The 16839-nt window shown below is 42.2% G+C and overlaps 6 protein-coding genes across 6 annotated transcripts; 3 read left to right on the plus strand and 3 right to left on the minus strand.

The window, feature by feature from the left end:
• Positions 1-260: 260 nt before the first annotated feature.
• On the plus strand, positions 261-3196 carry EAE97_007444 (uncharacterized protein; the record flags this gene model as incomplete). Its single annotated transcript, XM_038877959.1, has 4 exons — positions 261-1093; positions 1149-1662; positions 1810-2781; positions 2999-3196. 4 exons carry the CDS (start codon positions 261-263, stop codon positions 3194-3196), a joined length of 2517 nt encoding a protein of 838 aa, XP_038731444.1.
• A 609-nt stretch (positions 3197-3805) lies between these two features.
• Positions 3806-4360, plus strand: EAE97_007445 (uncharacterized protein; the record flags this gene model as incomplete). The annotated part of the gene is made up of 1 exon (XM_038877960.1): positions 3806-4360. One exon carries the CDS (start codon positions 3806-3808, stop codon positions 4358-4360), a length of 555 nt encoding a protein of 184 aa, XP_038731445.1.
• Positions 4361-5466: 1106 nt separating this feature from the next.
• EAE97_007446 (uncharacterized protein) lies at positions 5467-6961 on the plus strand (the record flags this gene model as incomplete). The annotated part of the gene is made up of 9 exons (XM_038877961.1): positions 5467-5562; positions 5613-5656; positions 5707-5789; positions 5850-5872; positions 5932-5950; positions 6006-6131; positions 6189-6249; positions 6305-6862; positions 6934-6961. 9 exons carry the CDS (start codon positions 5467-5469, stop codon positions 6959-6961), a joined length of 1038 nt encoding a protein of 345 aa, XP_038731446.1.
• Positions 6962-7367: 406 nt separating this feature from the next.
• Positions 7368-9107, minus strand: EAE97_007447 (uncharacterized protein; the record flags this gene model as incomplete). The annotated part of the gene is made up of 2 exons (XM_038877962.1): positions 7368-8487; positions 8539-9107. 2 exons carry the CDS (start codon positions 9105-9107, stop codon positions 7368-7370), a joined length of 1689 nt encoding a protein of 562 aa, XP_038731447.1.
• Positions 9108-10048: 941 nt separating this feature from the next.
• On the minus strand, positions 10049-12264 carry EAE97_007448 (uncharacterized protein; the record flags this gene model as incomplete). Its single annotated transcript, XM_038877963.1, has 7 exons — positions 10049-10217; positions 10291-10693; positions 10794-10972; positions 11037-11174; positions 11239-11416; positions 11470-11545; positions 11628-12264. 7 exons carry the CDS (start codon positions 12262-12264, stop codon positions 10137-10139), a joined length of 1692 nt encoding a protein of 563 aa, XP_038731448.1. The 3' UTR covers positions 10049-10136.
• An 825-nt stretch (positions 12265-13089) lies between these two features.
• EAE97_007449 (uncharacterized protein) lies at positions 13090-15821 on the minus strand (the record flags this gene model as incomplete). Its single annotated transcript, XM_038877964.1, has 7 exons — positions 13090-13428; positions 13495-13784; positions 13837-14014; positions 14068-14331; positions 14393-14674; positions 14746-15426; positions 15483-15821. The coding sequence occupies 7 exons, from the start codon at positions 15819-15821 to the stop codon at positions 13090-13092; spliced, it is 2373 nt and encodes a 790-aa protein (XP_038731449.1).
• Positions 15822-16839: the final 1018 nt, after the last annotated feature.

Raw genomic sequence — 16839 nt, forward strand, 5'->3', positions numbered from 1 at the left:
AGTTCGGCTATTTCGACACACATCGGAGTTCTTCAGGCACCGTCTGTGTCAATTGTATCCACCCAAGCAATACCTCCGTATTGTATGTCAATTGGGCATCAATATCTTCGTTCCAAGTGTTTCCCTGCGTTGGCATGCGGCACAGTTCTATTTCAAGATTTCGTCCTTTCCCCCAGCAAGCATATCATCTTCTCATTCCTCCACTCTTTGCTTGTTGACTACAAAATCGGCAATTCTTCTCATACAAATAATACCGAGAGATGGAACGACTAACAATCAATGGTTCTCAGTCAGGGGATAAATCTGACAGCGCTGAAGATTCCTCTCTCGACCGACTAAAGAACGTCAACAGCCTTGAAAGTTGCGAAGTCTGCACCAAGATCTTCTCAATATTCAAGCTACCATTCGAACACGAGAATACCACCGTAGAATTGGGTCAAGTCTCAGATATACTCAACAGTAGCTGCGTTCACACGACCTTCGTCGAAAAACACAGACCACTATGGCCATTTCCCGCTCAATATGAGAACCAGCCACTAACGCTCGGAAAGAATCGGAACGAAACTTCTGCGAATCTGAGAATCTATTGGAACACGGAAAATGCACAAGGTGTTCAGTTAGGTTGGCCATTCGGTCTGATTAGGAAAGAGACTGAGGCCGAACATCCGGGTCGGGTTCGTATGCTTGATCCGAAATGGGTTGATGTTGAGGTCCTTCGAAACTGGCGAACTCGATGTATTGAAGACCATGGTGACGCCTGTCATCAGCATAAAATATCGAACTTGGAGTCAACTCGTCCTCTGCGGTTGATTGATGTTGAAAAGGGGTGCATTGTGATTACTGAAGAGGAAGAACCAGTAGACAAATACGTGACTCTTTCCTATACCTGGGGACAAACAAAGAACTTCGTAGCTTTGAAAAGCAACTTCGAGCACCTTCGGCAGCCAGGCGTGTTTTTGAACGGTGATATTGCTGCGCAGATTCCTCAAACAATTCGCGATGCCATTGCCATTGTTAGGGTTTTGGGAGAGAAATATCTCTGGGTAGATAGTCTTTGTATTGTTCAAGATGACGATGAGCCAAAATGGCAAGAGTAATAAACGCAAAAAATGATTGGATCAAAAGTACTAGTGCTGACATGGATCTAGACTTCAAAGAATGCACTTGATATACGCCAACTCATTTCTTTGTCTGATTGCTGAAGAAGGGAACTCAAGTCATGGGCTTCGCGGCATAAAAGGGGTATCGTTCGAAAGAAAAATCGAACAAGAAATCTATGATCTTGCCGGAGGGGAGAAACTCACACACCAGAACGAGTCTTGGGAAGCTTCTCCTCATGCTAAAGAAGGCTATCGTAGTCGAGCCTGGACCTTCCAAGAGTATATATTTGCAAAACGTCGACTGGTTTTCGGTACAGGACCCTTGACATGGCAGTGCAACTCAGAAGCCTGGTATGAAAACTTGATGCCATTTCCAGAGGCAGGTGCGCATTTTGCTAGAGAAGACAATTCGGGGCAGTTTGGTTGGATGAAATTACAGTTGCCAACTTTACAAGCGCTGTCAGGTCTTGTTGATAGTTTCAATGCCAAACTCTTGACGTATCCTGAAGACGTGTCGCGGGCTTTTGCTGGTATTCAGTCATATTTGCGCCGTTCATATCAGGTGAGATGATCGGAGAAGAACTACCTCCCTTCCACACTTAGCCCCTGAATATCTTCTGAGTAGACTACTGGGCTTTGTCCAGCAGTATAAAATTAATCCACTGGCAGGATGAAAAGAGCAACGCTGACTTCGTGACCATCTCTCTAGGGTGGACTAATTTTCGGCTTACCAGAATTCTTCTTCGACATTGCCCTGTTCTGGTATGGCGAATTTGACTCCAGCAGAAGAAAAGTTTCCTCGAATTTCCCTGGCAATGCAACCCACAATGGCCTACCAAGCTGGTCATGGATGGGATGGAATGGTCATATACGTTTCCCAGAAGACTGCGAATTTGAATCGATCAAATCCATTGATCTCGTTGGATTTACTGAACCTGTGACTGAATGGTACATCATGGAAACTCCTGAATCAAAAACAAGACGTAAAATTTCTTCCCAGTGGCATCAATACAGAACCGGTGTGATCGAAAATGATGTCGGATGGGTGAAGAAGGAATACGAACTAGGTCCACCGCTCGCAAATGGATTTTACCGGTCAAAAGATCTCCGCTCTCATACTTATAGCCACGAATCACAGTCGGGACCCACGTTATACTGGTATACACTCCCATCCGTGGAGCCTCAAAATTCTCCACGTATCCATCCTCAGACCCAATATTTGTACTGCGAGACCACCCGAGCATTCTTATACGGCACAACCGACAAACTCTGCGACTTCCGCAGCAAATATCGTCTCCAGCTCATCGTCGATGACGCAGGAGTCTTCGCCGGTGGCATCACCCTCGGAACCAATTATCTCCGCGACAGTAACCGTCTACGAGACGGTGTCCCTACCACAGTAGGCTCCAACCGTATGGAATTCGTCGCTATTGCGAAAGGATGGACGTCGATGTTCACCGAATGCAAGGTTAATGAGAAGATTGGTCTTGGGGAATATCTCTCGAGGTATGAGGTGCCGGATGGGGAGGAGGGGGAGGAGGGGGATGAGGAGAATGTGAGGAAGTGGAAGGTGGAGAGGGCTGCGAAGGAAGATTGTGTTTTTGTGCTTTGGGTTGAGTGGATGCATGGGGTGGCGTTTAGATTGGGGACAGGGATTGTTTTAGAAAAGGCTTGGGAGAGGGTAAGGGAGAGGGTAAGGGAGAGGGAGAAGGTAAAGTTGGTGTTAGGATGAATGTCTTTGAGATGTTGGAAAGGCAAGGAACCAAGTCACCGGATATTTTTAGCCAGAATATTGAAGTGGCCGACTCGAGGAATCGACATGCAGGCTGCTTCCATCGACAATACTTAGTTTTCGGGTTTACAAACGACATCTAAACAGTGGCGAGAATCTATCTCAGGTCTACAAAAGAGCCGAGGACGAGGACCTTTCCCAGATTTACCCACGCGCTGAGGCAAGCACTGACGAGGATGTTTCCCAAGTCTATCGCAGAGCTGAAAATGAACATTTATCGCAGGTGTACAAGAGAGCGGGAGACGAGGAGATCTCTCAGGTATACGAGCGTGCTGAAGATGAGGATCTTTTCCAATTCTACTAGACGCTATACTTGACAACCAGCATCGTTTTCCTCTCAAAATCCTAAGCGCGACTCGATAAATGTCGAAGCTGGATTTGGGATCCTATGCCATGTAGATTGTGGCTCTTAACTGAAACCTGTGAAGTAATTCAGCCTCGTGAAAGATGATAAGTTGTTTGTGTCTTGGGATATTTTAGTGATGAGAGGTTCAGTGTCGATTTTGCTTGAGTGGAGCATTCTTAGTGTCCAGACCCATGCCATTGTTTGCTCCAGAGGCTGTTTAGTTCAATCAACACACGCCGCAGTGCACTGTCCTGTAAATTGTTTGTGATCTTTCGTCCTACTTGTGGTGAATTTCCGCAATGAGGTGACTTTTTGATATGAGTCACCAGTGAGTAGTATTAGCATGCCTCATATGACTGTAATGACTCGACTGCTGATATTCTTCACTAAGTTCTTATACTTTGAGAATTCCCGCACTTTCTTTCCGTATTAATATACTTCAAGAATATCCACACCACAATACTGATCTCGTATCGAATCCGCTCACGACACAATATTTCACAGGCCAAAAGTCGAATTCCACAAGTCGAAATACACATTGCCCTTCTACTACCAACTAGTATCACAATGCTTTTCCAAGCGTTCATTCTATTCATTTGCCTCTTTACCTCCAAAAGTAGCTCTGTTCCACATTCTTACAACTCTGGCGCACTCACTCCATTTACCGGTGATGCCAAGTCGGCCGAGATCGCCGTTCGTGATCTTTCCACGAAAGATGTACTTTGTTGGTATGGTACTGTACCACCGCCTGTGAACTCGTGTACCTACGTATACGAGATACTTCAAGATCGCGAAGGTTTCAACTTTTACGTCTGCGATAGAAGTCTTGATGCCAATGCAAAGTTGTTGGTCCAACTTAATTTAGGATACAACATTGACACCAAAATTGATACTCGACAAACGCCTTTACTACACAACATCTCAGTACGAATAACCAATGATGCTATGAGTAACTACCCTTCCTCCGTTTGGTACAAGACCTGGTTTGTACTTCCAACTATAACCTCGAAAGCTCCGGATGGTCGATTGATTGGTTGGCAATCATTTAATACTTGCGAAAGAACTCTGGTAAGTAAATTATATTTCAACCATGGCATTGCTTCTGAATTGTATCTTCGTTAGCCTCCTAACCTGCACAAACATTTCCCTTTTATTTCAAGAGACGGACTAACATTTCTGGCTTCTAGGGAAACAGATACGCAGGAATACCATTCTATTAAAGTGGTTTTTGGTGTTATTTGAGCTCAAGGGTGCCCCGCGGTTGCGCAGGTCGTGACCACTTTGCAATGCTTTTATGCAAGGCGTTTTGCGAAGAGATTACATGAATTTTCGTAGAAAAGTAGTATTTAATGAATGACGCAACAATTCTACTTGACGTCAATCGTGAAAATATACTTGGAAATACCAAGAAAGGATCGTGATGCTACAAACATGTCTCTCCGCACGTATGCAACCCCTCGAGTTTCTAGACTAATCTAGAATCAGAGCATGGAAATTTTCGATCCATAGAATTGCATCTTTCTCAAATGTTTATCAATCCCATCTCTGCAATATCGATAACAACCCCTCTCCATGCATACAAAACCAACATAATGGAAACGTCAGCTCTTCAGCTCGTAAAAATGTTTTACTTCTCATTGGCACGTGCCACAAATCACCCCTGAGTTATCCCCACCTACAAACCATCTCCTCGGTATATATCCACTAATAAAAACCAAACACATATCATATTCGTCCTTCTAGGCAGCGAATCTGCATCTATCTAGATCCTCTGCACTCGACTAATTTATTATCCAAGATTTCATGACTGCATATAGATGAAATACGCCTCGTGCCAAAACATATTTCTAAAAACAATACGTATTTCAATATCCAACCTGACTTGGAATGGTGAAAGTACAGTATTTAGTTGTTATTAGATTCAGATTGAACCGCCGAAGCATCTGATGAACGAAAATACAGTAGGAAATTAACTGTAGAGTATCCTATGTGTGAATCTTATTTCGTTCGTCCCGTGCATGTTCACATCCCGCATATCGTTGAATATGGTAAGGTGTCTTATGTCTCCATCCGGAAGTCGAATCCACATTCCGATTAGTGGGTCAAGTGGAAATACTAGTGGATTTGAAAAGTGCCGATTTATTACACAATTGATCTATCATTGTTTTCGGAAATTTCAAAATCTTCGATTGGTCTTCACCGAAAAGTAATTCGTTCAAAATCATATCATGGAGGTAGATAATGAGCCAAAGGTTCCTTCCCCTAATTCATATCTAGTTGAGGAGTTGGGTTCATATGTAGATGCAGGAGAACCAGAACTAGATGTGAGTTATCTTCCCGCTAATGCTCGGGTATGAGAACTGATCAATTTCAGTCAGAAAATGATGCTGACTCTGCTCTTGGTGGAATGAGTTTGAGGTGATTAATTCTGATAACGAAGGTTTAAACTTGATTTAACGATACATAAGGAGCTCTAACTTCACAGTCGAATCGGAATTTTATCGTCATATCGAAGAGAATGGAAGAACGTATCATCGTTATAAACATGGCCGTAAGTGATGATCGATGAAAGTATATTTCTGTCAGCTGCAACTAATGATCCATGGGACAGAATATCCGCTACCGAATGATGCAGTAAGTTCTAATGCTATTCTGTGGAAATAGCATTGGCTGATAGAATCTGCGACACTCAGCTAGAACAAAATAGACTTGGTATGTGTTCACGCATCACTCATGGCTAAGATAGCTGGTTCTGATGATTTTGTAGAATTTCAACACAGATTTCTACGTATGACCATCGACGGAAAGTTATTTGTCTCGCCAATCGACACGGATCGACCAATAAATGTGTTGGATATTGCTACTGGAACTGGTATCTGGGCAGTTGAATTTGGTAATTTCTTGAATCTTGAGATGGGATATCTCTGACAACACCTCTGACAATGCGTAGCAGATGAATATCCCAAGTCAACGGTAATTGGGACTGATCTTAGCCCCATACAGCCGCATTAGTAGGTATCAGAGCTCTTCAGATTTTAATTCTCCGAAATATTTACCCGGAACTAGTATCCCCACGAACTGCTCATTCCGAATCGAAGACGCTGAAGATCCATGGAAATTTGACGATTTAAAATTTGACTTGATTCACGGCCGCGCTTTGTTATCCTGCTTTCGTTGTCCGAAAACTGTCATTGCATCGGCATTTCAGGCTCTGGCACCTGGCGGATACCTTGAACTTCGAGATCCTATCTTTCCTTTCAAATATGCAACGCCGCCACCGGAGAATTGCGCATTGGTAAAATGGAATGATATGATAGTAGAAGCCTCTACAAAAGCTGGACGTCCTTGGACAAATGGAGCACATTATAAGAAGTGGATGGAAGAAATTGGGCTTGTTGATATTGTGGAGAGAAAGGAATATGCACCAATGAGTTCATGGGCAAAAGGTCAAAGAAATAAGGTCTTGAGCGTATGGGTACAGAGGAATATTTTGATGGGCCTGGAAGGTTTGAGTATGGCACTTTTCACGAGGGTCTTGGGAATGGAAAAAGAAGAGGTTAATGAGCTTTTGGTAGGCGTGAGAGCAGATATTGAAAACACTAAGATACATTGCTATTCCGAAGGGTATGTGATAGTCCATTGCTATGATTTTCCCTTTTACTTGATGAGGATGATAAGCTGACATGTCGTATTAGGGTTCTGGTGTATGGGAGGAAACCTTGAAGGAGCCCTCTTGTGAAAATTCAACGAGCTCTTTGAGAATTTGCAATATAGGAGACACATCGTCTTCAGTTGATTTTCGACGGATCTTTCGCAGTTTGCAGTCTGAAAAACGACTAGTTAACTAACTGCTTTTAGTTCAAGGATATATACCTTGTAATATAGAGTAATTCTTAATCGTGTTTACTTTTGAGCTGCATGGTCTAGTATCAATATCTAGGTTTTCGTCTGTATCCACGAGGTTGATAGAATGGTTACTTATTGTAGAGATGTGAAGGACTGGTCTGAACGTTCCGAGAGGGTGAGGTTCGCACTGATATACCGGCCTTTTTTCACGTTCAAGAACACAATTATTTTCATTTCTTTCTACCCAAACTCATTCTCATCATTTAACACATCACTTCCTCTACTAAACTCTTCCATCTACCCTCTCAACATGTACGCTCATTCCATTATCGTCCCCTTTCCCCAAATCATCATCCTCTCCGTCCCTCCTCATCTCCCTCAACATATTAGATCTTCTCAATCGAGGTATGGTATCTTTGCATGCCCCTTTTATAATTTCTCCTTCGAATAGCGTATGTATTCTCTCCAGTGGGACATTCTTCGTCTCCGGGACACATATAACCGCATAAATCGTCATCAATATGCAACAGCCGCCAAAAAGCAAGAAAGTTCCATACGTAATTCCGCTTAGCATAAATGGGGTAATTTTCGAGATGACAAAGTTGAATAACCATTGAACTGCAATGGCAAGTGCCATACTAAAACTTCGTAGATGGTTGGGAGAACATTCAGAACTGAGAACAAATGGAATAGGTCCCCAGCCGAAGGAATAAAATACCACAAAGAGATAGACGCAGATGATTGCAAAGATGGAGTTTCCATCCAAGGGTGCTCCATCAATTGGAGGATTGACTGCTTGATTTATACCAATATAAAACATAGCAAATGCTTGTCCTAGTCCTCCTACAATCAAACACCATTTTCGTCCTACTTGCTCTGTCGCAAACATGAGTCCTAGTGCAGTAATGCAAACTTTTACCACGCCGTAGATTCCAGTTGCAAAAAGTCCCGCAGATGTGCCTTTCAGACCAACCGTTTCGAAGATTTGTGGAGAATAATAATTGATACTGTTTGTTCCGGTCCATTGTTGCCAAAACATGAGGATTGCACTTAAGGAAACGGCATAGAACGAAGATTTGTTGGATATCGTAAGTTTCATTTGTCGAAGGAGAGTTAATTTTTCTTTTCCGTGAAAGTCTGCGATGATTCCATTAAATTCGCGTTGAATCAATGGATCGATAGGAGAACGACGACGGACGCGAGAAAGTGCATGAAGAGCCTTCTCATGTTGATCTTTTTCGACGAGCCATCGAGGACTTTCATTTTGGAAGAAGAGTCCGAGACCAAGAAAGATACCAGGAAGCATTTGTAAAGCAAAAGGAATCCGCCATTTAAGTGGATTATTGCCGGCTACATTTTTGTTCATGCCAAAATTTATAAAGTAGGCGAGCATGATACCAGTTCTATAATCTATTAGTATAATCTCTCCAAAATGATCAGGTTAAGATACATACACATTGAATAATTGCATACACCCCACGCACCTCCCTCTAATCTCTTTACTAGCATTCTCTCCAATGTAAGTCGGTACAACCGCACTCACCAATCCAACTCCAAATCCTCCAATAAATCTTCCAGCGTAAAGTTGTCCTAAACTCGTTGTTCCAATCCCACTGGTAGTTTGAATGATTGAACCAACCAAAAAGATGAAATCCGCTACAAACAATGCTTTTTTTCTCCCGAACACATCACTAATATAGAAACTCGACATGGCACCAAAAAAACACCCACCCTGTAAGACAGAAACGATATTTCCCGAAACATTGGCGTAATTTGAGGACCCGTCGTTTAGTCCAAAGGAATCTTTGAACGAGGACATTGTAAGTATTCCACCGATAAGTCCGGTATCCCAACCGAAAAACATGCCGCCAAATGAGGCGACTACTGTGAGAAAATATGCATTGCGGTTTATGGATAGATCATCGATAAATTGACGATAGCGGGAGGGTTTTAGTAAAGTTGATGTTTCAATGATATTGTGAGAGTTGACGCTTGATGATCCAGGAGTGTGAGATGTGGACATCGTGGCAATTGTTTCTGATTCTCATGGAATATTCCAAAAACAATTCGTCCTAAATGTCTTTTTGGAGTAGAGAGCAACACAAAAAACGATTGCGAATTGGGAGAGACACAGAGATCAAAAGCAATCAACCGAAGAGGGGGAAAATAAACTCTATTTCATTCTTCCACATCTACTTGTATTAACAGCAAGTGGAGCGAGTTTTTATCATGCAATGTAACCAGTCATTGCCGTCACCCAATCCCGCTTTTCAATCCACCCCCACGTCATTACTCGTACCACGAAGATCTGGGGCGTAACATATCGAGTCCGCTAATCACTGATTAGAGCGTATACGTCCACTGTTCGCGGGGTATTGCAGTAGAAAAGTATTCATAAAATAAGACCATCGTGGAAAAAGCCCGGGATTCCAAGCATGTTTGGACTAGGATTTTGGAGCGGATTGCCTGAATAGTCTTGTCCGCATGATATACTTCCGGGGAAATTTTCGTTTGGTGGAAAGAAATCGACGAATGAGGCAGGAGTGGAGTTTCTTTCACGTCATACTACGTGTAAGCCGAAAACGTGGGGGTTGGGTCGTACCCCACGGGGAAGACGGGTTACCCGTGACTTTCCCGGTACTTGAAAACAATAAGTGGGATGACTCAATCCATTCATCAATAGAGCAATCATGAAGATATACATCAGTCATGTTTACGACTCTCCCAAATACTCGTTTAATTAGGCCTGACAATAGCCTAATCGTCGTAAGGTTTGTGACCTGTGACTAGAACGATTCTTGCTGGGTATGTGAAAACTCTTCAAACATTGTAGTCTTGTTCATAAGGAAAATATTATAATTATTCAGTTCTGAGACGATGACTTGAGGAAGCAAAGGCTTGAGAAATTCCAATACCTCTAGTCGATTATTTGGACGTACTTTTCGAGGTGCACGCAGGTAGACCAGCCTTAAATTTTCAATTCATTCTATTGGCTCATATTTAAGATTACATTTATCAATTTGGCAAAATCTTGTTCCGATGATGATGAGCCTCAAAGCCGAGCTTTAACGTTATTATCACTCATCTCCTCCTTCGCTTTCTCTCTCAATAATTTCCTTAGGATTTTCCCGCTCTGACTGTCATTAGTTTGTGTAGTTTATGAGATCCCTTTGCGCGATCGTCCGAGAGTGGGGATTAAAACTCACTGGATTCTTAGGAATCGTCTCTACGAACTCCACACCGCCCTTCAACCACTTGAACCTACTAGTCCTCTTTTCCACCCATTCCATTACTTCTTCCGCATTTAGTTTGTTTCCACTCCCGCCACTCTTCACAATATAAGCCCTTGGTACTTCACCCTCTTCGATCATTACTCCAATCACGGCTGCATCCGCAATCTCTGGATGTTCTAGTAATAGTGCTTCCAATTCCGCAGGAGCTACTTGATTACCCTTTACCTTAATAAGTTCTTTCATTCGATCAACGATGAAAAAATTGTTTTGAGAATCGACGTAAGCAATATCTCCCGTACGAAGCCAGACGCCGGATGGAGAGTCAATGAGAGTTTCTTTGGTAGCAGAAGGTTTCTTCCAATAGCCTTTCATTACGCTTTGTTTTGTTAGATGATTTATGTCATGCATTATGAGTGATATGAAATATTAATCCAAGAACAGATAGGTACCGGTTCAGGGCGTGCAAATTGACTTACTTAGGTGCTTGAACCCAAATTTCACCCCGTTCACCCTGTTTAAGTTCCTTGAATGTCTCCGGATCCACAATCTTCGCATGACAATTGGCATTAAGTTCACCTACTGAGTTCGGAATAGGGTTATGTCGAGTATCGCAACCTAGAAGAGAGCAAGTTGCTTCAGTCATTCCCCATCCTTGCTGTTAGATTGAGAATTAGTTTTCGTTGAATGATTGAGAAGAGCAAATTTGGGGAAGAAATTACAGTAAGTTTGACATTCCCGTTTGGCCACAGCTTCTCTGCTGCATCTATCACTTCACCACTGAGTGGTGCAGCACCAGATGTCATATCAATCACGCTACTAAGATCGTATTGTTTTGTGAGCGGTGATTTGACGAGCATCTACACATATGTTCGTTAACATTTCGTGCCCATCATTCCATGTGATTAGATGATGAATACTAACAACAACGATTGGAGGAACCATATTCAATGAAGTAATTTTATGCTTTTGTACTGCTTCCAACATATTTCTGAAATCAAATTTCTTCATGATATAAACCGGAATGCCTCGTTTAGGCGCCACAGCTCCGAAAATTGTTTGACCCATTGCATGGTATAAAGGAAGGAAACAAAACCATTTTCTATTTGTAAAAAATATTAGCAGACAATATTTGCTTTTGACTTGGAAGCTTACGCTTTCTTATTTCTTTCTGGCGTTTCAGGATGAAGTTCATGTAAATGTCGATATTGCATCGAGTTTGCAACATAATCTAGATAATATTGTTGTCAATTCCCGATCAAAACTCGCCAGATTTTCCTTGGAATGGAGATTTGAGGAATGTGAGAGCTTACTGTAATGTGTAATCATCACCCCCTTAGGTACACCAGTTGTTCCAGAACTATAATTTAAACAACAAACCGTTTCCTTGGGATCAAAATCCTCCTTCCATTGGAATTTTCTCCCTACCTCCTCACTCTCTAAAAGTTCCCACCAACTCTTTATCCCTTCCATTCCATCTTTTCCCTCATAACTCTCCTTACCGACATCACCAAATATAAATACATTCTCCCTCTCCAAGCCCGCTTTCCCCGCTGCTTTGATTCCGACTTCCAAATTTTCTTCACCGCAAAGTAGGAACTTCGCCTCACAATCACTTAGTTGATAGGCCAATTCCCTTTCCACAAATCCTGGATTTGCACCTGTAAAGATTCCTCCTGCTATAATGATTCCCATGATAATTACTGGAAAGAACAGATTATTACTTGAAAAGAGTAATACTCGATCACCTGGCTGTAATCCATTTTTGATTAATCCAGCTGCTAAACGTTGGGAATAGAGTCGGAAATCTGAATGAGTGAGTAAATTAGAAGGATTCGCAGCATCAATGAACGCCGGTTTATCTGGGAGCGGATGAGTGGAGGAAGTGAAAAGGTAGGATGGGAGAGAGATGGGAGGGATGGGGAGATGCCAGCGAGAGGAAATGGGCATTTTGTGTGCGTATTGTTGTTTAGCACAGATATGACCACAATTCAATTGATCCGTGAATATAAAAATAGAAAAGGATAGAAACAATCATCACACTCTAAGATGATACCTTGTACACGTATAATATACCACGTGAGACATCCGAGTTAACCACGGAAGGTTCCCGTCTCCGCGTTTGTCTACCCCGCAAATCATGGGAATGTGGATGAAAAAAGCGGTGCCACCAACCATTCATTAACATCATTTTACATTGAGATGGTAATAATTAAATCTATTGTAAATATTATGTATTATACGAGTGATTACAAACTCTTTTTATCAGTGGCATTTGGTATCAGAAAAAAGATTGTCTCAATCCTAATTAAATGTCGAGAAGTCCATTTTAGGTGTCCCAGTCCTTCATTTCTTTAGCCCTGCTGATGCTCTGAGATCATTTTCGGTTGTTTTAGCTAGTTTCATGACTCGTATATAGACCCTTTATCACCGGATATATCCGAACATCGGCAAGTGAGTCACTCGGTATGCTTACCCCTAGGCATCCAGGTATTTTCGCGAAGATATAAAACATGAAACTTATAGATATCACTTCACTTGTATCGTAACTCACAAAATGAAAAAATAAAAAAGAAGTCACCAAAAGTATAGAGAATATCCTCATCATGATTGTATTAAGAGGAGATCTATCTCATGCTACCCATTGGACATCTATCGAAATCCACGCGTACGGGATGTGAAAGATCACACAAGAACCTCCCATGACATTGAACGAAGTCTTCCAGAAGTCAACGCCCACAATCCTCCATATCCTCTCTCAAAATTTGACCCTATCTACTCCGCAATCGGACAGTGATCATAATTACCATTAATATTATTTCCCCACCATGATGGGAATGGTGCTGCAAATCCACCAGCTCCGAAAACTGCAAAACTCAGGATGAAAAGCACAGTATAACTTGCGCCATCCCAAGCTCCAGTAATCAAATACGAATAGTTTTTGAAGATATTTGGTCGATAATTACGGAGATAGAATTGGGTGAAGAAACCTGCTAGCACTTGGCTGAGAATTACGCAGGTTTGAGATTGGTTATAGGGAATATACCCAGCGTATTGAATGAATTGAGGCATGTTGATTTCTGTTAGGGCAAATCCACGGATCTTGGGAATGAACTGTATTGAAGTTCTGATTAGTACGTGATCTCCGGAGGATGGGAAGAAAAAGGACGGAGCACTTACAAATACGACGATACGATGAGCAAGAACAATTCCAGCACCAACCACCAAGCCCAGTGGAACAATGGAGTATTTTGCTCCCGACTTATAAAGTTGTTTTGCCAATGCCCAAGAAGCTGCGTTGGTGTTGAAAGCTTGAATAGTGGCACCGCTCCATGAACTGTTACCATTTCCTGTGGACAGAAGTTCTCGATTACCATTTACAATGGATATCATCACGACATAATTGACGAAACCACCCAAGATAGTACCATATACTTGAGTAAGAAACATGACACGAGGAGGAATTTTGACTGATTTAAAAGTTAGTTTGTGGTCGGTGAATAGAAAGTTGTGGTTGCTTACGGTATTCGCCTAATTTGAGGTCATTGGAAAGATTGACTGTATTGGCAATAACATTATGTGACCAAGCCGCAAAATACATATTTCCAACTGGTCGTCCAGGAAGCATGAGACCTGCCAACATCTTTGACAAGTTGTTTGTGGCAATACCGTTTCCGTATCGTGCATAAAGAAGATTACTCTATGAGTAAGTTAGAATATCATACGGATGAGAACTGGCCGGGATATACGTACCAGAGGAGCAATAAAACATCCCAACAATAAGGCAACAATATACGCCCAAACTGGTAGAGTAATGTTCTCCTTGATAACAACAACAAGCCCAAGAACAAAGCTGATGACGAGGACAGCAACATACCACCACCATGGGGCTTCTTTATAAGTTCTAGCCATGTGAGCATGATGTGGGTCTTCATAAGTTCCTGCCTTTGCGCTTTTGAATGCTCGGACAACATCCCCACCCCAGAAAACAAAACAATGAGTGATAAGAGCACCGATCTAAAGGGATAAAGTCAGCATTTTGAAAAGAAAAACGACTCTTCTGGAGAAAAATACTTACTGCAGCATTTGCCATGAACATAGCATACGCAAAACTTCCTGTTAGACTTGGAGTACCGAATTCCTCCAAAGCAGTCTCGTTAAGAACACCATTGCTAAAGACTTGTCCAGTTGGATATCTTGAACCATTTTCTGAACGAAGTTGTGTTGACATGAATGGTTGTGATTTGGAATCCCAAGCATTGGTATAGTAAATACCAAGCATGGCAGCAAAGCAGACAATATATCCGGTTAAACTATGAGCTTGGGTCTTGAGAGGAAGAGAGGTGTTGAAAGATGTGATCTAAATTTTGATTTTGATTAGTTTTTCTTTACATCAATGGCAAATAAAATTCACGAGAGTCTCTGACTTACATATTGCCAATCGAATGATAGGGTAAGAAGTCCCAGGCCTTCATTGTTTGTCGCACCTCCAAAGATATTGGTGAGTGTTGCCGCCTTACTTCCCGTAGCATTCATAGCTGCCAAACATGGAATTGAAACAGAATTCAACCAAGGGAAGACATATGCCGGAAGGAACTCATAAGCAAACATACTTCCAAATGCATACCAGAAGTATCTGAGAGGCTTGGAATGTTTCAAATCTTGCCAGTGAAGTCCTTGGAGAGTCTTTACTGTGGGTAGTGTACTCCAGTATACAGACTCTGGATGCCAAACCATAATTGGGCGAAGCATTCCGCAAAGTCCGTATCCAAATAGACCAATGGATATAACTGCCAAGATGACCGTGGTGGCACTGAGAGGTAATCCATAGAAGAGATTCTGAGCGGCAAAGACTGTGATGGTTTCTGCTGCATTGGATGCTGATGTTGCAGTGATGGCGCAGATAGCATGTTCTTTGAGGTTCCACGGTCCATAATTGAAAAAGGAGATGATTCGGATGTATAATGGTATAGTGCCTTGTCCACTTCTTTCTCTCCAACGAGCCTCAAATTTGTCACCGCGAGGAAGTACCTTTGCCCATGTTTTTCCCAAGAAGTAGGCAATCAGTACAATAAAGGTCCCTTGAATGACACCCAAAGAAGTTGGTTTGAACTAAATGTAAAGATCAGCTTTTGTTAATGTTTAGGATAGTACAAGTTACTACTTACCGAGTAGATTTGGTACATAACCGCCTGGAATCCCGATAGAACGGTGGCCAAGAAAATACTTCTGAAACTCAACGCTGGCTGACCATCATCTCTTAGCGGCAATAAGTGAGCAGCTGCGTCGGCACCAGTAACGATGATTACGTCGTCACTATTGTCATCTCTAGAATTATCAGACAGTTCCTTAGTGTCAATGTCCAACGTATCCTTGAAGATTTCTCGATTGTCAGCCGAGATACGTAGCTTCTCGTCGATCTCATGATGTGTTGGAACAGAAATTATATGACCCTCGACAGGATTGAAAGCCCCAACGACCGATATGTCAGTATTAGCAACTGGCATTTTGTCGGATTGACTATGATTGACTTTGGATTGGAAAGTCACAACCTGTTGGCGGCTGAAAAAGAATTATTTGAGACACAGGAAGAAAATTCAAGGAGCGTCGCACATTCTCTCATATATGGTGTCTTTCCAGCTCTCTGGTGATACCCATGTTTACCAGTAGAAGATAAAATTCTTGGTGTTGCGGACTACAGAAGCGATATCTTGTACGAGCACGATAAGGCAATTAAGATCCTTGTGTGATTGTGGCCATATCGCACGCCTTTACTAGAATCCCAACTGACTGCGTGGATACCAAGTACTTTGCCACATGAAAACGGTTCTTTTGGAAAAGAATGAACATGGAATATTGTTCCATCGGACGATACTAACAGGATTGATTATAAGTTGCATGAATTGCTACCATTTAGATGGCGCCAAACCCTACACTACCGCTGGGTATGAATATTCGCTGGGGCTATTTTTTGGGTAGGTTTTGGCTGGATCACATTGGTATGGAGAAAAGTTAAGGTTATCTCGGATGCTTCCGGGGACAATACTAAAGTCAGAGGCGATCTAGAATGGAAAACGAGTATCGATGTAAAAGATTTAGATGAAGTGATAGGTGGGACAGCCATTGAGATCATGATCTTTGGATGTTTTTATTGGAGATGTTTATCAGGGGGCAGGACCGGCGTTTAAAAATCCATGTTATCTCACGGCATGTCCGTCCAGATCCAGAATGCTAGTCGATGTGTCGGTATGCGCATGGATAAGTGGACCTAGTGCAAAACGAAAAGCTTCTCGTTTCCAAGACCCTTTGATAAACCTAAAAGATACCTTACCCAGCACTAGATGCTTGTTTTCTCACCACGGACCAAACTACGACCACACGACTTTCTTCCGATAAATATGTTGGTCAAAAATATGGCTGTCAATTGAAGAAGTTCGCCCAATATCACTCTTGATTCAGAAAGTATGTAATCACAGTTCGCTTGTAGGCAAAACAAGGGCCCTTGGCATGCCTCTCTAATAGGAA

This window comes from Botrytis byssoidea (assembly GCF_014898295.1).
Source record: "Botrytis byssoidea strain MUCL 94 chromosome Unknown BBYS_014, whole genome shotgun sequence".
Classification (NCBI taxonomy): Eukaryota; Fungi; Ascomycota; class Leotiomycetes; order Helotiales; family Sclerotiniaceae; genus Botrytis; species Botrytis byssoidea.